General features: G+C 42.2%; 1 protein-coding gene across 1 annotated transcript in view; it reads right to left on the bottom strand.

The window, feature by feature from the left end:
• The window catches only part of NUP35 (nucleoporin 35), a 50,828-nt gene that overhangs the window by 10,695 nt on the left and 18,059 nt on the right, over positions 1 to 22,074 (bottom strand). Inside the window, exons 3-8 of the mRNA XM_077448141.1 lie at positions 18,966 to 19,093; positions 12,244 to 12,307; positions 6,351 to 6,492; positions 3,207 to 3,276; positions 2,991 to 3,119; positions 627 to 788 (exon numbers count right to left, since the gene is read on the bottom strand). Coding sequence (XP_077304267.1) covers positions 627 to 788; positions 2,991 to 3,119; positions 3,207 to 3,276; positions 6,351 to 6,492; positions 12,244 to 12,307; positions 18,966 to 19,093 — 695 coding nt within the window. The remainder of the gene's footprint in view (positions 1 to 626; positions 789 to 2,990; positions 3,120 to 3,206; positions 3,277 to 6,350; positions 6,493 to 12,243; positions 12,308 to 18,965; positions 19,094 to 22,074) is intronic.

The raw sequence follows: 22,074 nt of genomic DNA, 5'->3' as shown, positions 1-22,074 counted from the left end.
CCGGAGGGGGGGCACCCTGTTTTGAGGGTGTCTCGCAATAGGTCGCTTGCTTGCTGTGGGTTGGGAGTTCCAGGGGTGAGTCATGATCCAACACTGCGTTTTTAATGTAATTTTGATGTATCGCTTATTAAATACTACTGTTATTGTCATCTTTTCTCTTATGAAAAACTGTACTGACACTGTATATGGCATTGCTGCATATTTATATATATATTTCTCATACTAGATTTGTAAAAGTGACGTTCCCTGAGGAAGCGGTGTTCTTAGTACCGCGAAACCGGTCGGATTTATGCGTCATCTCTGCATCTCCGTAAAATATCTAAATATTTAATTGTTTAGAATTTGAACCAATTGGGTCCTGTGATTGGATTTATAATGTGGTTCTGCTACAGCAATGTCTTTGTATTATCTCTTATGGATCAAATTATAATAAAATGTAATTGTGTTTTAATGTTTGTCTTACATTAATTTTTGATACCGCAATAGTCCCTATTCCCACTGAACCAATAGGAAATCTATCTCTTCAAGATCATTTCCTCTTGGTTGTCCTGGGCTATGCCCAGTTTTCTTCATAGGGTTCTATAGAGTTATCAAATATTCACCACCATCTCAAAAATCAGACTTACCTGGTATTCACTAGTTGAAGCTTTATAAGCAGCAGCAAGAGGTCTCATTGTTGATCTTGGTGTAGACACTGCTTGGGTAGGGGTACCTAATGTTTTAATTGGTGGCGTGAAGATACCGTTGACTGAAGACAATGAGGTCTTTTCACCGCTTTCCATTATGCTCTAAAAAATGTGAAAATATACATATCACATGTGGTCATTGGCAAAGTGCATTTTACTGTAAATGACTATTACAGAATGAGGAATTTTTTCTCAAACAGTTATTAATGTCCACATGCGGCTCTAAATGAACAGTAGACCCAAGGAGGGAGAGTTTATAAACCCATCACCAGCTTCAATGTGTATGGGAAAGCACACCAGATGGAAATCCAACCGGCTTACCAGACAGCTGTGAAAAGAAGGCATGTAATAGACAGACCAAGACCACAGCTCTGTTCTCCAGCTTTGAATAGCGGGTGTGTAGAATACAACCCAGACATACACTCATACAGCCACATTTTCTTGAACTCCCATATGAGATGTTGAGACATCCAACCAAACAGCCAGCAGTAACCAGTGAAATAATGCAGCCAACAGTGAAGTCCATATGACAATATAAACATTTTATTTGTAATAACTTAAAATTTTTAGTACAGGAAAAAGCACATCATGGTGTCCAAATGGTCATGGCTCTCGGCATGCTAGTGTGAGCCCGTCTGACATGTTTCATCCAACAGGATTTAGTCAGAGGCCGGCATTGTGGTCTTGGTCTGTCTATTACATGCCTTCTCTTACAGCTGTCTGGCAAGCAGATTGAATTTCCAGGTGGTGCTGTGTGCTTTCCCATACACACCGAAGCTGGCGACTGGTTTATCAATACTCCCTTCTTGGATCTACTGTTCATTTAGAGCCACATGTGGACTTTTATTTTATTTTTCTGATCAACAAATTGTGCTGGGGGGGGGGGGGGGGAGTTTTCTTGCAAATAAGGGCATCTTTGAGGGAAGGATGGTGGGGGGGCGTTTCCCACCCCCCCTCTTATTTAGCTTTTCCATGATTGCCATTATAAATATGCCAATTTACACAGCCAGCCAGAATACATTAAACTGCACCTCTACTAGGTAAATTGCCCATCAATGCTGAAAAGGGATTACTGCTGTAAAGAAATGAATAAATATAGTCCTTGGTTGTGGAAAATTACGTTCTTAGGCACATCATAAAACGTTGCATAGTAAGGGCATTTCATACTGTAAGCCTAGGTTCATGCTGACAGCCGGATTGAAATAGTACACGTTGAGCTGAATGCACACGATTTCATACCCACATCAGTCAGACTTCAGAGACACCTGTGAGGGTTCCTGCACAGATGTCTATTGAAATCGGCAAATGTAGTAAAGAAACCTCTTTTGGGAATTGGTGCGGCTCCACAAAGTCAGTGTCGCACCAATTCGGGCGTTTTCATTGCTGGCAATAGCCGCCGGTTTGGCATGTGATTTGACATACCAAATCGCATTAATGTGAAGCTAGCCTTAGCCTCAAAATATGGTATACCTTTTCCCTAATCCACTACAGCTTTGTCACTTTGTCTAGTTCGTAAATGCCTTGTCCCCACTTTCTCTAAGGTGACACCCATCACCACAAATAAAATGAAGGCTTACCAGAAAGCCAGCAACCACCCTTATTCAGGGAGGTCACAAAGCACTTTGTTGTATCTGTGATCCACAGAGAAGATGTCCTGAAGTCTCTCCCCAGTAGCCTCAGAAGATACACACCAGGAATTTCACAGCTGATCAGGGTGTGGCGTTTTAGAAAAGCCTCAGAGGCGGACTATATTAGGGAGACAAAAGACTCCACCAGCATAATATTGTCTCTTTGCAGTTTATTAGTAGCAGTGCATATACACAGGATAGCAAAAAGTTCAAGCTGAGGACAAGTCTCAATTTGTTGGCTTTCTGGCAAGCCTTCATTTTATTTGGGTATCACGCTGCAAAGCATTTATTTGACCATCATTTCCAATGCACCCCCTCTTCACAGGAATTCTTCTGATTAAAATCAGTTGCACATGAACTTTTCCTCCCTTTTTTATTTGCACGGTCTTTGCACTTGTGATATTATAGTGCACATATGTTATGATTTCATTTTAAACTGTCCCAATTAATGCACTTTATTATACAATTTTTGGATGTATTCACATGAATTGCACTTTTTGCCCTAGCGCTGCACTTTTATTTAAGCATTTTTCTTTGCGCCCGATATCTGGGTTATAGTGCTTAGCTGCTGGCTATTTTATGTACCAAGCTCTTTACACTTATAAAAAAATAAAAAATAAAGTCCGATACAACTGTGTACAGAACAAACAAAAACACACAACTAAAACAACCTCACCTTATCTATGCACGGCTTCACACCAATCATGATGCAGTCACCAAATATCTTGCCATCCTTACTTAAAGCCTTCCTGGCTTGTAATTTGGACTGATATTGCACATGCATCCAATTTCCAGTATTGGACATCTGTAAAAGAAGGGGAAATTACTATCCACATATAAACACATTAATTAGCATTAGGGAAGGTGGTCCAAGGACCTAACACACACTTACCACATGTTTTATTATATTCCCATACTGTGCAAACTGCAACAGAATATACGATGCGGAGGCCTGTGGAAACCTAAAAGTCAAACAAACATTTTTCAAATTAAAAAAAGGTTTCATTCAAATACTGAAAAAAATAAATACATGCCAACATCAACAGGACTGATCTCCATATCAGCTCACTAAGACCCCTTTCACACTGGGGCGTTTTTCAGGCGTTTTTCAAGCGCTTTAGCGTTAAAAAAAGCGCCTGTAAAGTGCTTGAAATAAGCCTCATCCGCAGTCCCAATGTGAAATGTCAGCGCCCGAAAAACGTTCGTAAAGCGCCGCTTAAACTAGCAGCGCTTTACCAGCGTTTTTTGAGCGTTAATGGGGCGGTTTTAACCTCTGCTAGTGGCCAAATAAAGGGTTAAAAGCGCCCACAAAACGCTGCTGCCAATAGCGTTTTTCAGGCGTTTTACAAGCGCTTCCCATTGATTTCAATGGGAAGGGGCGTTTTAGGAGCGTTGTATTCACCGCTCCAAAAGCGCTGTAAAGAAGCTGCTTGCAGGACTTGGACGCTCTGCCAGCGCAGCGCCTTGGTGTGAAAGCACTCGGGCTTTTACATTGGGATTGCAGTTGCAGCTTCTTTCAGGCGCTTTTTTTAACGCTAAAGCGCCTGAAAAACGCCCCAGTGTGAAAGGGATCTTGGTGTGAAAGCACTCGGGCTTTTACATTGGGATTGCAGTTGCAGCTTCTTTCAGGCGCTTTTTTTTTTTTAACGCTAAAGCGCCTGAAAAACGCCCCAGTGTGAAAGGGATCTTGGTGTGAAAGCACTCAGGCTTTTACATTGGGATTGCAGTTGCAGCTTCTTTCAGGCGCTTTTTTTTAACGCTAAAGCGCATGAAAAGCGCATGAAAAACGCCCCAGTGTGAAAGGGGTCTAAACCTACAGTAGGTATTAGTGATGGCTCGGTCACAGAATGAGTAGATATCACAAAATCAATTATATGTACCATCACCCCTATGCACTAAACCATATGACTAAATCAGATCAGGCCTAAAGAATGGCCATTTTTTTACACCATTCAGCTCCTGATAGTACAAAGTACACGCGGTGCTGTCACATCTTCTGAGGCGCTCTGTAACGCTAGCTTTGACATATTAAAAAAAAAAAAAAAAAAAAAAAGGGAGGGATCAACTAGATCTAGATAAGTCGATTTTAAAAAAACATTGATTGAATGCATTTTGTAATTATATGTGTATTGGGGAAAACATTTGCATTACATATGCAAGATCGGGTTCCTTCATGGCAGTGCTACACAAGGGTTGAGCTTTTCTGCTCCTTTAGACAATGAAAGTCTGAGAAGACTACTCCCTGAAAATGCGCTGAAAGCAACCGATTTATTTTGACCAGTTGCTGAAAAGGAAGGCAGGGCCCTAGAGCGAACACTCCATTGATTAATTGACAACTAAGCGATTATGAAAAAAAATAGTTATCAACTATTTTCATAATCGAGCAGACGATTAGTTAGCCTGCATACAGAATGCATTGTTTACATAACAGGAAATACAGTGAAGCACACATACAGCTCAGTACATGTCAGTAAGTGCCTGAGATTTTGTGAATGTGCGAGGAGCAATGCCTCTTGGGACACGTAGTCCTGGGCAGGAAGGGAGTGGTTTTAAAAAGGCAGAAGTTTTTTTTTTTTTTACCTTGCTATAGGGGCGCTCTATACTACACACCTTCTGCAAATTCCTTTGACCAAGAAATTTTCTGTTCTGCTCCTTTGAATTTTCCTGCCACTGTGGTCAAAAACGAACATCGATTTGACCCCACTAACTATTAGAAAGATCGACCGTTCTTAAAATGTAAATTACATTGCTTTTAATGGCCAGCATAAGTGACAGCAGGCACAGGTAGCTTTGCTTTTATCACCTGCCTATGACAAGAGAGTCTGTCATACTTCTGTCTGAAAATCAACAAAACAGACTTTACATTTTTTCCTTCTTTAACCACTTCCTTCCCCACCCATTGTCTTATGATGTCCACAGATGAGATCACCTATCCTGTGTGGGCGTCATGATGTCCTCAGGCTTCCAGGAGCCTGATGCGAATGCCCAATGTCCGCCAGGCGATCGCTCGTTATAGAGCAGGACCATGAATCTGTGTGTGCAAACACACAGATCCTCATCCTTTCAGGGGAGAGGAGGCAAATAGTGTGTTCATACTAAGCATGAACACCGATTGGTCTCCTCCCCTAGGCAGTCCCATTCTCTCCCCCCCCCCCCCCCCAGTTAGAATCACTCCCTAGGTAAACACATTTAACACCTTGATCACCCCATAGTGTTAACTCCTTTCCTGCCTGTGACATTCATACAGTAATCAGTGCATCCTGCCTGTGACATTCATACAGTAATCAGTGCATTTTTATAGCACTGATCACTATAACTGTCAGTGGTCCCAAAAAAAAAAAAAGTGTCTGATATGTCCACTGCAATGTCAGTCATGATGAAAATAATATTAATAATAACAACCATAAATCACCTATTTTATAGGCGCTATATCTTTTGTGCAAATCAATATATGCTTATTGCGATTTTTTGCGCATGCGCAGTACACAGCGGACACTATCCGATGGGGGACCATATATGAGAGGAGACCGGCAGGGAAGCCTTCCAGCTTTACAGCCAGTTTCTTACTGTGCATGCGCTATGTGAATGGCCCGAAGTCTCCTGGGACATGCGTGTCCCAGAAGGTTGGGGGGGGTGGGGGGGTTTGAAGGACAGCGTGTACACATGCCCTGTGCACTAGTTTTGGACATGTGTAGAATGCACAGTGCCCACAACTGGTAAAGAGTCAGAGATGAATGTAAAATCAGTGTTGCTCAGAATATAACCCATTTTGTACCTGGAAAATCAGTGCAATGCAGAACATTAACGTATACAAGATCTGTTTAAAAAAAATCCCTCCTGTATTCATCCCTCATCATTTATAACAGTCAACCATTAACACATCACTGTTGGAAATCTTCCTTGCACCATCGATAAAGCATATTTAAATAGATATGACACAAAGCACATATATAGACATTATCGGATATTCCCTGTGGGAGGAAAAATATTTCTGGAGACAGAAATAAATAAATAAAAAATAACCCACACAACTCACCCATAGACTGTCACCCACGTATCATCCAAGTGGTCTTCAGATGTCAATGCATCACCTTGTGTATAAAATGGATCTAGCTGAGCAGGTGACAGGGTCGCTTTTCTACTCTGATTGATGGTTGCTGGGCTAAAGACGCTTGAATCTGTTTGCAAGCAATGAAATATTTTACACACAGGCAACATTTTCTAACTCGCTTTCAAAGACCATAATCACAACATTTGACAGTGTGCTTCTGGGGCCGCTCACATGCCCCTGGCAAACTTGTCATGTTCGGACAAGCAGTGGTGCCTGTACAGTCATGAATTTCTCAGAAATATGACCTTCCTTCACGTAGCTCCAGCTGCACTCATTCATGCTGTACAGGCCACAGGGCTTAAGTGAATGAGCCCTTGATATTGTCATGTGTGCAAACCCGATTTATAAACCATACTTCTGATTAAGTCAGGGTTATATTGAAGCAAGCTATTAAGGGGCTATCTTTAATCAGCTTGACAGGGCTTTGCAATGAAAAAGAGGATACTTTTAGGTAATTTGAGAGCCATTAACTGAATGCCACCCAAAACGTATCTAGTTTGCAAATCCAGGAAAAACGTGTTAAACCAAAACTTTCTCAGAACACTGACAACTATTGTCACAACTGTGCATGCCCATGTTTTGTTTAAACGAGATTGTAGAACAAATCTAATCAAAATGGTTGTGTAATGAATAAGCAATTGCAGAATCCTGTTTTTTCCACTGAACTCTTGTATCATAAGGGTTTGCTCTACATAATCCTAAACACGGTCAATTTGTTTAAAAGAATTCTGCATGTTTTGTAGGATGCAACAACATGTTAAGTTTTACTCATAAGTTAGATGAGCATCAGGCCACATTTTTATAAATCAGTCACAGAAAAATAAAACACTAAAGCCTTCACATACAGAAATCAAAAATGTTTCTATTCATTATTTAACCTATGACATGCATAAATCGATAAAAAAAACTAAATATTTGTGGTCTTCACCCCTTGCCTTTAAAACCCACAGTAATTCTTCAGGTTTATTTATTTTTTAAAGTGAAAGAGAGAGAAGGAGAAGTTTACCTTTCATAGCATATAAAGTAGTGTAGCACAGCAAAAAGCGACATTGAATCAAATTTTAGATATATGGAGTGGAGCATAGTGACATTCATCTGAGTCACACGTGGTGAGGTGGTGAGCTGTAGATGTTTGTTACAGCTTTGATCTTGTAAGCGTTTACGTATAGCGGGGTGAATCAAATATATCCATACGGAACAAACCATGTTTGCCTTTTTTGCTTTACATAATAAAGATCGGAGCCATTTGTTCTCGGTGAGACAACAGCCTGCTGCTTCCTTTTTCCATGTGGAGCAAGGAGAGGAAGTGATCCATTCAATTAGAGGATAAGAAGTGGAGTTGTTTCATTTGGATGCGAGGAGATATTGGCTTTTTTTTTTTGATCTATCTTTTTTACACAGGTGTGCGGGCAATTTATTCTGATAGAAGACTGACATTGTTTTTTCTCACACTGGTTGTTGGATACACTGCTGAACTTTTCACAGAGAACTTGGGGGACTTTTGTTGATATTTATTTTTTCTTTGATTCAATGTTGATTTTTGCTGCACTACACTGATTTATACTTTATTTCTTTGAGGTGTTGTGAAATTACTTTTCCACTGGTTGTTCGGACAGCAAGCCATTAATAGCATATACATTTTATTGTTCTCTGCGCCAATTGATACAATTTCATTTTTCACCTTTCATATCACGTTACATCCATATTCAGGGTGTGACATGTTACAGATGTGCCAACTCCTGCTAGATGCAGACACTGTCTGTCCTAACAAAGAGTTAGAGATATCACGGCTTGGGTGTTACATTGTACGCAAAAACACTGCATCAGTTTGTCCCTCTTATTACACTTTGAAAGTGCTCAGAATAGTTTATAATAGACATGTGCAGAGTAAAATATTTCGTTTCGGAATTTCGTTTTCGTCTGAAAACTTAATTTATTTAGTTACTCCCGAAATTCGTTTTTATTTATTTCATTTTTCGTTCAAAAATTGCATTCGTCCGAAAATCCACATGAATCACGGTCGAATCTGTCTTTGAAGGCTTATGGAGTCTGTCGAATGTATAAAGAAGATTCGACAGAGCTAGTATATAGCATACTTTAGAACCCTATTAAAGTCTATGGGACTCCAACGTTCAAAATCTAAAGTGCTCATTTTAAAGGCTAATTTGCAAGTTACTGTCCTAAAAAGTGTTTGGGGACCTGGGTCCTGCCCCAGGGGACATGGATCAATGCAAAAAAAAGTTTTAAAAACGGCCGTTTTTTCGGTAGCAGTGATTTTAATAATGATTAAAGTGAAACAATAAAAGTGTAATATTCCTTTAAATTTCGTAGGGGGGGGTTGTCTATAGTATGCCTGTGAAGGGGCGCATGTTTCCCGTGCTTAGAATTGTCCCTGCACAAAGTGTCATTAATGCAGGAAAAAAAGTCCTTTAAAATCACTCGCAGCTATAATGAATTGTCAGCTCCCGTAATACAGAGAACACTCATTGAAAGTCATTGATAAAAAAATAAATAAATAAATAAAAAAGCGTGGGGGTCCCCCAAATTCAATTACCAGGCCCTTCAGGTCTGGTATGGATATTAAGGGGAACCCTGCCTCAAATTTAAGAAAAAATTTGACGTGGGGTTCCCCCTAAATATCCATAACCAGACCCTTCAGGTCTGGTATGGATATTAAGGGGAACCCCGCGTCAAATTTAAAAAAAAATTGACGTGGGGTTCCCCCTAAAAATCCATACCAGACCCTTTATCCGAGCACGCAACCTGGCAGGCCGCAGGAAAAGAGGGGGGGACGAGAGAGCGGCCCCCCCTCCCTCCTGAACCGTACCAGGCCACATGCCCTCAACATTGGGAGGATGCTTTGGGGGTCTGTGACCCCTCAAAGCACCTTGTCCCCATGTTGATGAGGACAAGGGCCTCATCCCCACAACCCTGGCCGGTGGTTGTGGAGGTCTGCGGGCGGGGGGCTTATCAGAATCTGGAAGCCCCCTTTAATAAGGGGACCCCCAGATCCCGGCCCCCCCCCCTGTTTGAAATGGTAAGGGGGTACAAAAGTACCCCTACCATTTCACAAAGAAAGTGTAAAAAATGTTTAAATAAAACAAACACACTTTTGAAAAATTCCTTTATTAAAAATAAAAAAAAGATTCCAGCGGCGGTAATCCACTCTTGCTATCCATCGACGGACGGTCATCTCTCCAGCGATGTCTAATATCATCCAGCGCAGCGCAGCATCCTTCTTCTGTCTCCGTGGAGGAGACACTACAGACATTCCGGCGGCTGACGTTTGTTATATACGGAGGGCGGGGCCACCCGTCACCTGACCCCGCCCCCCTCTGACGCAAGGGGAAACCCGGGGTTCCCCGTGACGTAGGGGTGACCCCGCCCCCCTCTGATGTAACGGAAACCTGCCTGTGTTACATCAGAGGGGTGCGGGTCACCCCTACGTCACAGGGAACCCCGGGTTTCCCCTTGCGTCAGAGGGGGGCGGGGTCAGGTGACGGGTGGCCCCGCCCTCCGTATATAACAAACGTCAGCCGCCGGAATGCCTGTAGTGTCTCCTCCACGGAGACAGAAGAAGGATGCTGCGCTGCGCTGGATGATATTAGACATCGCTGGAGAGATGACCGTCCGTCGATGGATAGCAAGAGTGGATTACCGCCGCTGGAATCTTTTTTTTATTTTTAATAAAGGAATTTTTCAAAAGTGTGTTTGTTTTATTTAAACATTTTTTACACTTTCTTTGTGAAATGGTAGGGGTACTTTTGTACCCCCTTACCATTTCAAACAGGGGGGGGGCCGGGATCTGGGGGTCCCCTTATTAAAGGGGGCTTCCAGATTCTGATAAGCCCCCCGCCCGCAGACCTCCACAACCACCGGCCAGGGTTGTGGGGATGAGGCCCTTGTCCTCATCAACATGGGGACAAGGTGCTTTGAGGGGTCACAGACCCCCAAAGCATCCTCCCAATGTTGAGGGCATGTGGCCTGGTACGGTTCAGGAGGGAGGGGGGGCCGCTCTCTCGTCCCCCCCTCTTTTCCTGCGGCCTGCCAGGTTGCGTGCTCGGATAAAGGGTCTGGTATGGATTTTTAGGGGGAACCCCACGTCAATTTTTTTTTTAATTTGACGCGGGGTTCCCCTTAATATCCATACCAGACCTGAAGGGTCTGGTTATGGATATTTAGGGGGAACCCCACGTCAAATTTTTTCTTAAATTTGAGGCAGGGTTCCCCTTAATATCCATACCAGACCTGAAGGGCCTGGTAATTGAATTTGGGGGACCCCCACGCTTTTTTTTTATTTATTTATTTATTTTTTTATCAATGACTTTCAATGAGTGTTCTCTGTATTACAGAGCCGACAATTCATTATAGCTGCGAGTGATTTTAAAGAACTTTTTTTCCTGCATAAATGACACTTTGTGCAGGGACAATTCTAAGCACGGGAAACATGCGCCCCTTCACAGGCATACTATAGACAACCCCCCCCTACGAAATTTAAAGGAATATTACACTTTTATTGTTTCACTTTAATCATTATTAAAATCACTGCTCCCGAAAAAACGGCCGTTTTTAAAACTTTTTTTTGCATTGATACATGTCCCCTGGGGCAGGACCCGGGTCCCCAAACACTTTTTAGGACAGTATCTTGCAGAATCTTTTCTCTCTGTCAAATCTTTTTTCTCTGTCGAATATTTTCTCTATATAATCTTGGACTAATAGAGGTAAGGTTAGGCACATTCGAACACAGGTTCTATAGACACAGATTGTTGTCAGAGTCATGTCGAATCTCCTATTCTATATCGAACTGTTGTAACAATGAAAACGAAAATAAAGCATTTATTTATGTCGGATCTTTCGTTTTTCGGATTTTGTGCTTTCGTTATCGTTTGTCAAAACGAAAACAAAAATAGCTGAAATTCGGACGAAAATGCATTCGGACGAAAACGAATGCACATGTCTAGTTTATAATCCTGTGTAGAACCTGCTCCAAACAACTAGACAGGTAAAAGGTTTTAAAGTCGGGCTGTTACTGGGGAAAAAAAATAAATAAATAATTAAAATCGAACACGGAAATCTTAATTGATTCAACTAATTTGTTATTAATTATAAACGCACATACAGATCCAACTTTTAGCTGATCTCCTTGCATTGCAACTCTGAATTAGTCAGTGGTAAATGTGGTATACACTATATACAATCACCCGACGCTAGTTAGTTTCCACAATCCATGACTTAACTTCACACAAATATGTTTTAAATTCAAACTGTAGCACTGACCCAAGTCTTTTTTTTTTTTTTTATTAACCTTTAAAAGTTAAATTTTTCTACGTTTTTCTTGGTTATAAAAAAAACGTATCTAGTATATTAACTGTCAGTCACTTTATAGTAGGCATGACTTTAGCCAGTCACGCAGACATACCAGAGTTTACATTTTGTTTTTTTACAACGTTAAAAAGACGGATGTCATCAAATTTGCCTACACTTAGCTCACTGAATGAGCCCAGTTAACCACATCTATATTTACCATCACTGTGCAGGCTGTCTGGTGACAACACAGACAATCACCACCGAATCTGACGGAACTCCCTAAGGACCCAGAAGCCGGCGGAGAGGCGAGTACCGATCAAAATAATTTTGATCGATCAAAAAAAAAAAAAAAAAGTAACGATTAATCTAATTTTCCCAGCCCTATTTTAAATGTTTTTTTACGTAAGCTATGTGAATGGGAACACAAACATGGTTGGATTGATCGGAAAACCAATAGGTTTAATTTCTGCATTAAAATGATTACATACAGATTACTATTCAAACAACTTACTTGCACCTGGAGTTGAGGGCATGGCACCAGAAAGAGGAGTATGTAGCGTAGAAAAGCTGGGCTGCTGGAAAATGAAGAAAAACAAAATACACTTAAGAGCTGACAAGAGTTCTTTACAGAATAAATGAGGGGAGGGTTCCTCAACCTACTATTGTTATGATGCACAGAACAGTAAACACCCACCTCCAAGCGTATATGGCAAATGCATCCATCATCCTCCCCCATGACCCAAGTGTTTCCAATTCAAGATCTTTCGATTTTTACTAAAACCCAACTTTTCCCCATTCTAAATAAACTTGCCACACTTGCTGACCAGGCCTTTTCTGGCACTTGTTTACAAGTTTAAATCAGTATTTTTTGATAGAAAATTTAGAACAGGTTACCCGTTTAGAGTTATCGAGGTCTAGCGCTAAAATTATTGCTCTCACTCTAACGTTCATGACGATACCTCACGGTGGTGAAGTAAACAAAAAATAAATAAAAGGGTGCAGGGCAATTCGTGCATGTGCAGTCAGCTGTGGAGCAGCATGCAGCACAGCCAGCTGCCCATATTGTCCTCATGTTAAAAGGCAACACCTACAGAATTTGTAGATTTTTTTTCTATAGGGTAAAGAACCTCTTTAACCACTTGCCGACCACCGCACGACGATGTACGTCCTATTTTTGAAGAGGGATATCTTGGTAACGGCAGCAGCTGCTGCCACAACCGAGATATCCATCTCTTCAGGCGGCGGTCGGCTGTACGATAACGGTGGTCTCCGCGGCGGATTCGCCGCGAGATCACCGCTATCGGCGGCGGGAGAGGTGCCACCCGCCCTCCCGCCAGCTTACCGGAGCCGTCGGTAGCGGCGGAGGCGATCGGGTCCTTCCGTCTGCTGGGCATAGAGACAAGTGAGGCTAAGATGGCCCCCACTCGTCTCTATACCATAGGAGGGCGGAAGCGACGTCAAAACGTCACTTCCGCCCATACCTCTTAAAGGTATTTTTTTTTTTTAAATGTCAGATTTTCTTTTTTTTTTTTTTTTTTTTTTTTGCATTTTAGCCCAAATATGAGATCTGAGGACCTTTTGACCCCAGATCTCATATTTAAGAGGACCTGTCATGCTTTTTTCTATTACAAGGGATGTTTACATTCCTTGTAATAGGAATAAAAGTGATCCATTTTATTTTTTTTTTTTAAAAAGTGTAAAAATAAATAAAATTAAAATAAATTAAAATAAATAAGAAAAAAAAAAAAAAATTTAAAAAACACCCCGTTACGACGAGCTTGCGCACAGAAGCGAGCGCATATGTGAGTAGCGCCCGCATATGAAAACGGTGGTCAAACCACATATTTGAGGTATCGCCGCGATCGGTAGAGCGAGAGCAATAATTCTAGCCCTATACCTCCTCTGTAACGCAAAAAATGCAACCTGTAGAATTTTTTAAATGTCGCTTATGGAGATTTTTGAGGCTAAAAGTTTGACGCCATTCCACGAGCGGGCGCAATTTTGAAGCGTGACATGTTGGGTATCAATTTACTCGGCATACCATTATCTTTCACAGTATAAAAAAAAAATTGGGCTAATTTTACTGTTGTCTTATTTTTTTATTCAAAAAAGTGAATTTTTTCCAAAAAAAGTGCGCTTCTAAGACCGCTGCGCAAATACGGTGTGAAAAAAAGTATTTCAATGACCGCCATTTTATTCTCTAGGGTGTTAGAAAAAAAACAATATAAAATGTTTGGGGGTTCTAAGTAATTTTCTAGCAAAAAAAACTGTTTTAAACATGGAAACACCAAGTCCAAAAAAGAGGCCTGGTCCTTAAGTGGTTAAAGAGGAAGTAAACCCTGATGGGTTTACTTCCTCTTTCATTCCCTGCAAAGCATAATGGACTACTATGCATCGCATAGTAGCCCAATATGTGTCACTTACCTGACACAGGAGCCAGCGAAGTCACCGCTGTCCCCTATAGTCCGCCGCATCCATCTTTTCGGTGGGGTCTCGCAGCTCCGCCGCTGTCATTCGGCAGAGCCGCGATGACGTCACTCCCGTGCATGCGCACGGGAGCCGACACGCGCGGCAGCTCCATTGTTGGAAATGCCGCGTTCAGTGCGCCTGCGCGCCGCTATCTACGGCGCATGCGCCTTAGCAGCGGTGCCTGTCTTCAGGCAAATATCTCCTAAACCGTATAGGTTTAGGAGATATTTCTTGGACCTACAGGTAAGCCTTAATCTAGGCTTACCTGTAGGTCAAAGTGGTTTGTAAGGGTTTACAACCACTTTAAGCACCCAGCAGTGGGATTCACTTTCCAGGTATGCAATTTCTGACAAAACTAAAGTCAGAAGTTTTTTTTTTATCTTAATGCATTAGGACAGAAAAGCTTCAGCGTGCAGCAGCCTCCCTCATACTTACCCAAGTCCCAGCTTAATCCAGCGATATTACACGAGAGGCTCGGCTGTCCCTCATTGGCTGAGACAATAAGGAGAGAGGGGGCGGGGGCTTAGCCATGGCTGTCGTAATGGAAACAGAGCAGCGACTCGGGTGCCCCCATAGCTAGCTGCTTGCTGTGGGAGCAGGAGCCGGCAAGGGACCCGAGGAGGAGGATCCGGCCTGCTCGGTGCAAAACCACTTCACAGAATAGCATGTTTTTCAGCCCAGGCACCGCGTCATGACAAAGTGCCTGGACTGACACCCTTCTCAGCAAGCCACCGAGATCCTGAGACGGCTGTGCTGTCCACAGCCCAGCGATCCAATGAGCGAGCAGAGAGCTGTGACCGACAGTCTACAACCCTCTTCTCACAGAACTCTGAAAACTGAGCGATCAGCAGTGTTCAACTGCTCGGTTCTCAGTGTGGAGGCAAAAGAGGACAGATGCAGCATCGAACCGATGCCGCAGCCACCAAGGCAAGTATGGTTTTCCAAAGAGAATCCTTTACTTCTCTTTTAAAGCCACTTTGTGACATGTGAACTGAACATGCTTTCTATGGAGCCAGTTCACAGTTTAAAAAAAAAAAAAAAAAGTTGCGTAAAAATTTGCATCTGAACTGGTGAACGAAAACACACGAACTCCCAAAAGAACAAAAAAAAAAAAAAAACAAACACACAACCACACCACACACGGAAACTGTCTGGACATATGCAAACCAAGCCTAATGCATATAAAATACAAGGCAATGCTTTTAAAAATGCATGCAAAATGTACAGCTCTGCATATGCATTTTCCTGTGCAGTATGGTGTAAAACAGGGGTTGACAAATTTGCTTTGAATTTAGGAGCCAGTTAAAAAAGTTAGGAGCCAGTTTATTTTTATTTTTTTAGAGTGGTATGGATTGTCGCGCTCCCGTGGTAAGGCCACTCATTTTCACCCCCTATCCCTAACTCACAATGGAGCACCCAGTCAATAACTCCAATGAAAGGCTGTTACATCAGGGTTATGGGCTGACCAGAAAGAGTAAGGCTGGCAACGGGTGGCACGTGGAACTGGCAGGTGACACTGGCAGGCACGTGGAACTGCCAGATGGCATTGGCACGTGGCACTGGTTTGGAACTGGCAGGCTGCCCTGGTTGGTGGTGGCACTGGCAGGTGACACTGATTGGTGGCACTGATTGGCAATGGCACTGATTGGCGGTGGCACGTGACACTGGTTTGGAGGTGGCACTAGTTGGCCCTGATTGGCAGATGGCACCGATTGGCGGTGGCACTGGTAGGCGGTTGGAACTAGCAGGTGGCACTGACACTGGTTGGCGATAGCAGGTGGCACTGGCAGGTTTCACACAGAGCACTCTGTTACTGAAATGTAACAGAGGAGCTGTCAGAATTTAGCTTAATGTCGGAATGGGCGGGACCCGGCCGGGGTGTGAAACTTACAAGTAACAGAGAGGCGGATCTGTCAGATTTGCGCTTAATGTCGGGGTGGGCGGGACCCGGTCGGGGTGGGTGCGACTCAGCAATCAAACACCAGCCAACTACTGGGCTGCTTAAGAAAAGGGGCGGGCCACATACATGTAGCGGCCCGGCCAGATGCCATTGGCTGGTGTTTGATAGCTGTCGGGTACCGCCCAGTCCGGCCGGGTCCCCCCCCACCCCGACATCAAGCTGAAATCTGACAGACCCTCCTCTCTACCCGTTGCTTGTCAGTTTCACACACTTAGCGCGGCGCCGCTGAGTGTGGAGGAGGGAGGAGGACGGCAGTCAGTGTTAATGCGCTGCATGTCTGGGGCATCAATAGTGAGTGGGCTGGTGGCAGCCAGGTTGCGATTTCTGATTGCATTGGCGACCTGGCGCCTGGGGTTTGTCGAGCCCTGGTGTAAAAGGACCTGCAATACTTGCCTATGTTCTATTTGAAGCTGTTGCCATGACTAGAGGTTGACCGATATTTGCCGTTTAATTAATCGGCATCGGCCGATTGTGCTGATAAAAAGGCCGATTAGAACTACAGCGCGACTTGGAAATGGCTTCTATAATAGAAGTCAGTGTAAGTTGCCTGAGTCTTCATAGAAGCACTTGTTTCCTCTCTGGGCAGTCTGCCGAGAAAGAGCAAAAAGATACAATGTTTACACTTGAATGAACTCATCTCTGTGTGTAGAGTTTAACCATTTAAAGACTAAATATTTTCTGACACTTGTTGCTTACAAGTAAAAGTCCTGTATTTTCTGCCAGAAAATCACTTAGACCCCCAAAAAATTATATATATATTTTTTAGCAGAGATCCTAGGGAATAAAATAGCGGTTGTTCCCTAGGCAATATTTTATGTAACACGGCATTTGCGCAGAGGTCTTTCAAATGCAATTTTTTGGGGAAAAATACACTAAATGTTTTTTTTAAACATCCTGCCAGTGCATCGCCTCAGTGTGAAAGCACTCTCTTTCACACAGACTGCAGGGGAGCCGTTTTGCAGGCACTTTACAGGCGCTATTTTTAGCCCAAAAGGGCCTAAAAAAAAACGCCCCAGTGAGAAAGGTGTCTGTTAGGTTTTATGAGATGAAGGGGGATAAAAAAAAATAAAAAAAAACCCCGGCATCATATAATCGGCCATCATGATTTCTAAATATCGGCATCGGCCAGAGAAAACCCCATATCGGTCGACCTCTAGCCATGACCACTGCCAAGTTTCCCCATCTTAGATAGCATCTCTCTTACAGCAACCTATGGAGCTGCCTTTGCAAGTAGGTGCTAGAGTGGTGTCTCCCTGTATACATCAATAGAAAAACATATAGCCTACACCAAGCTAGCAGACTGGCTTGAGACTGCCCGGTCTCCTGTTAACTCTTTCTTGTGAAGAACAATGTTCAGAGAAGCAACACTGGGAGAGCAGGGGCCAGAAGAATTAAAAAAGTTATGAACTGCAAGTACTGGGGTAAGTATATTAAATAGCTTACTGGGGAATATTTGTGGGTTCAATATGTTAAGCCAGGGCTCGACAAAACCCGGGCGCCAGGTCGCATTTGCGACTAGAATTAGCGACCTGGCGCAGCACAGCTGGGGGTATCCTGTGTCCGTGGACCCCCCCGGCGTGATCGCGTCGGGCCGTGCCGCCGGTAATTGAGCCCGCGGCTTTGAGGGCTTCTGTGATCCTATGGTTCCTTCTGGAATCTGGCGCCCTCTTGTGGTGGCAGTTGGAATTACAACCAGCAATGCTAATGGAGCCATCTCATTCCCTTTACTTAGAACCCCTAAACACACACACACACACACACATTTTTATTTTTTTAACACCCTAGAGTAAAATGGTGGTCATTGCAATACTGTCTGTCACACCATATTTTCACAGCGGACTTACAAGCGCACTTTTTTGGAGGAAAAATAATTTATTTAATAAAAAAAAAAAAAAAAAAAAAACAACAGTAAAGTTGGCCCAATTGTTTTTTATATTGTGAAAGATAACCTTACGCCGAGTAAATCGATACCCAACATATCATGCTTCAAAATTGCGCCGCTCATGGAATGGCAACAAACTTTTACCCTTTAAAATCTCCATAGGTGACGTTTAAAAAAAATTCTACAGGTTGCACGTTTTGAGTTACAGAGAAGGTCTAGGGCTAGAATTATTGCTCTTACTCTACCGATCGCAGCGATACCTCACATGTGTGGTTTGAACATCGCTTCCATATATGCGTTCGCTTCTGCACGCAAGCTTGGCGGGACAGGGCGCATTTAAAAAAAAAAATTCTTATTTTAACTTTTTTTTTTTTTTTTTAAAGAACAGTGAAAAAAAATCAAAGTGTGTCACTTTTATTCCTATTACAAGGAATGTAAAAATCCCTTGTAATAGAAAAAAGCATGACAGGTCCTCTTATATATGAGATCTGGGGTCAGAGAGACCTCACATCTCATATTTACACTAAAATGCAATTTAAAAAAAAAAATCGTCATTTGAAAAAAATAAAACAAATAAAATGTTTCCTAAGAGCTATGGGCAATGACTTGGAGACAGGTGGGGGGCTCGGGGCTATCTTCCCCTCACTCGTCTCCATACTGATACTACTTTAAAGATTGCTAATGAAGAAACCAGTTCTGAGCTCCCTTCCACAAACAGCACATGATCTAATAGAGAGGCATCGGTGATGTGACATCAGCTGAAAGGAAAGGTCACCGTTCAGTCATATCGGTCGATGGGCCAGCTCAGATCATCAGTCCTCTAGTTCACTGTGGCTGCAATACGACTAATAAAGCTTGATCTGTTGACTAAGTAGGGGGCTTATAGCTACATTAAGCAAAATCGAGATGGTAGTGAACTTACCAATTTTCTGGAATTAAGAGGTGTTGACCCAAGACCTGGACTTGAGATGTCATCATAAAGGCTTCTAACTGGAGGAGCACCGCTCTTATCTTTATGAGATGGTAGTACAGGCTGATGAGGGGAGCCACCTAAAAAAAAAAAAAAGTTATGAAAAAAAAAAAACACACACATTTATACAGCAATTAGAATGGCACAAAGACTCCCTTCCTCTCATGTGACAGAGGGAGGAGCGGTAAGGAAGGCAAGCAGTATGTAAAAAATTGACCTCCCTCTATATATATATTCAATCATGTGCAATACTACAAGCATGGAGGCCTAGCATCGCTTTAGTAAAATTTTGTCCCAAATAAGGTGCAACATGAAGAGTAAAGTGGGTAAGAGAGGAAAAAAAAAAAAAAACACACACACACACACACACACACACACACACACACCATAAAATAAATGTAATCAATGCTTTGGCAGTTTGACTGGCCGAGCTCCAATGACATCACTCCAGCACAAGCACGGCCCCCTAAATGGATGGCACACAGTCCAATGAGAACTCACACACGCTGGTGAGGTCACTGACTGCTACTATAGTAAATATCTACTAAATAGTGCATGTTTAAGAGGTATTTACTGTACCCATAGGTAAGCCTCATTTTAGGCTTACCTGTGGGTACAAGTAAATAAGGTAGGCTTTACTACCTAAATGGTGTACTAAAAATGCTAATACTCTACAAATTACATAAAATGAAGCCCAATGTGGGAATTTCACCAATACACTGTATACGTGATATTAAAGCTATATGTAAATGGAAATGTGTATCCGTTATCCTACATAGTAACTATGCACAAGTGTGGTAAAAAATATAATGACTATGCACAAGTGTGGTAAATGATATGATAAAAATTACAACTAATCTATCACAACTAAAAATGTAGGTGCTTTGACAAAAAGTGCTTTAGCTCACGTAAATGAGCCAATACTTATATTCTAAAAAGTGACAATCAAAAGGACATTGTGAAGATACCAAGTGAAAACATCAAAAAAATCAAAAAAATCATATAATGTCCAATCCAAAATATGTTATAATGTCCAAAAAAATAACAATATTTGTTCAGAGTCGCATCATCTAGTTGCTGAAAAAACGCATAAGACTTTTATCAGATAGGAAGGTGAAGCAAGGTGACTGGTGAAAACAAGGGTTAAATTCCTCTCCGGTGCGCCACTCTGTGTTAGAGAAAAAATGTATATATGCGCTCACCAGACATTAAACCCTCAATGGGTTAACCAAGCAGTCACAGTATGAGCCACTGTGCAGCTCTCTCGAGGCTCTGCCACCGCTGAGCTGTGGGGATATTTTACACTCTTCCTTCCGTGAATGGTCCGTTTAGCGTTTGTACATGAAGGAAAACAGAAGTACAACCATGGTGCAATATTGTTGTAAAAACGTACTATGTTTATTAAAAACAGTTTTACTCACAAATTCCAAAAAAGATAGATCGCTATGAAATATACTCCGCCGGCGTTACTGCTTGAATAGCAGTGTAAGGTGCACGTCCTAGGCCACGCCCTACGCGTTTCGTCAGAGCGACGTCATCTGGAGCTGACGTCGGAGATGACGTCGCTCTGACGAAACGCGTAGGGCGTGGCCTAGGACGTGCACCTTACACTGCTATTCAAGCAGTAACGCCGGCGGAGTATATTTCATAGCGATCTATCTTTTTTGGAATTTGTGAGTAAAACTGTTTTTAATAAACATAGTACGTTTTTACAACAATATTGCACCATGGTTGTACTTCTGTTTTCCTTCATGTACAAACGCTAAACGGACCATTCACGGAAGGAAGAGTGTAAAATATCCCCACAGCTCAGCGGTGGCAGAGCCTCGAGAGAGCTGCACAGTGGCTCATACTGTGACTGCTTGGTTAACCCATTGAGGGTTTAATGTCTGGTGAGCGCATATATACATTTTTTCTCTAACACAGAGTGGCGCACCGGAGAGGAATTTAACCCTTGTTTTCACCAGTCACCTTGCTTCACCTTCCTATCTGATAAAAGTCTTATGCGTTTTTTCAGCAACTAGATGATGCGACTCTGAACAAATATTGTTATTTTTTTGGACATTATAACATATTTTGGATTGGACATTATATGATTTTTTTGATTTTTTTGATGTTTTCACTTGGTATCTTCACAATGTCCTTTTGATTGTCACTTTTTAGAATATAAGTATTGGCTCATTTACGTGAGCTAAAGCACTTTTTGTCAAAGCACCTACATTTTTAGTTGTGATAGATTAGTTGTAATTTTTATCATATCATTTACCACACTTGTGCATAGTCATTATATTTTTTACCACACTTGTGCATAGTTACTATGTAGGATAACGGATACACATTTCCATTTACATATAGCTTTAATATCACGTATACAGTGTATTGGTGAAATTCCCACATTGGGCTTCATTTTATGTAATTTGTAGAGTATTAGCATTTTTAGTACACCATTTAGGTTTTAGCGCCAAAGCTTATTTTACTTTTCACATTTCTAATCTATTCCCATCTAGAGGGATAGGTTTCAAGCACAGGCAGCTTTAACCCTTCACAGTTCACTTTATTATAATCATTTTAACATTCACTTATTTAAACTTGTCTAGCAAACGGGTAAATTTGTCCATAGCGCAATCTTATCTTTTCTTTTTGCCAGGCTTTACTACCCCTTTAAAATGTAATGAATTGATATATTTTATATGAATTCACCCTTTCAATGGGCCCCTTTACCCTCCCTGCATTTCAGGGGTTAATGTCTCCCAAGTAGAAATACCTTGCTCTGTAGGGTCCCTCCTGCACTGCGACTGGTCCCCAGCAGCTGCCTCTTTAAGCAAAGACAGACTGCAAGCACAGACTGGAGTTTTAGGCAGAGGAGCAGGGAGAAAGGCAAGTGACAGAGCCAGCTCTGTACCCCTCCTAGATACCAGCATTGCAAGGGTAGATTTTGGATATTCCCGGAGCTGGGCCTTCAAGAACTTCTTATGGAATAACTTTTTAAACATCTGCTGGATTTACAAACAGGTAAATCTAGGTGCCGTACGCAACCTCTTGGATTGCAGGCTGTTACTTA

This window comes from Lithobates pipiens, unplaced genomic scaffold, assembly GCF_037356315.1.
Source record: "Lithobates pipiens isolate NorthernLeopardFrog02 unplaced genomic scaffold, aLitPip1_a1.2 Scaffold_22, whole genome shotgun sequence".
Lineage (NCBI taxonomy): Eukaryota > Metazoa > Chordata > Amphibia > Anura > Ranidae > Lithobates > Lithobates pipiens.
The sequence above is the reverse complement of the archived record's forward strand: the minus strand, read 5'-3'. Positions and strand labels throughout refer to the sequence as shown.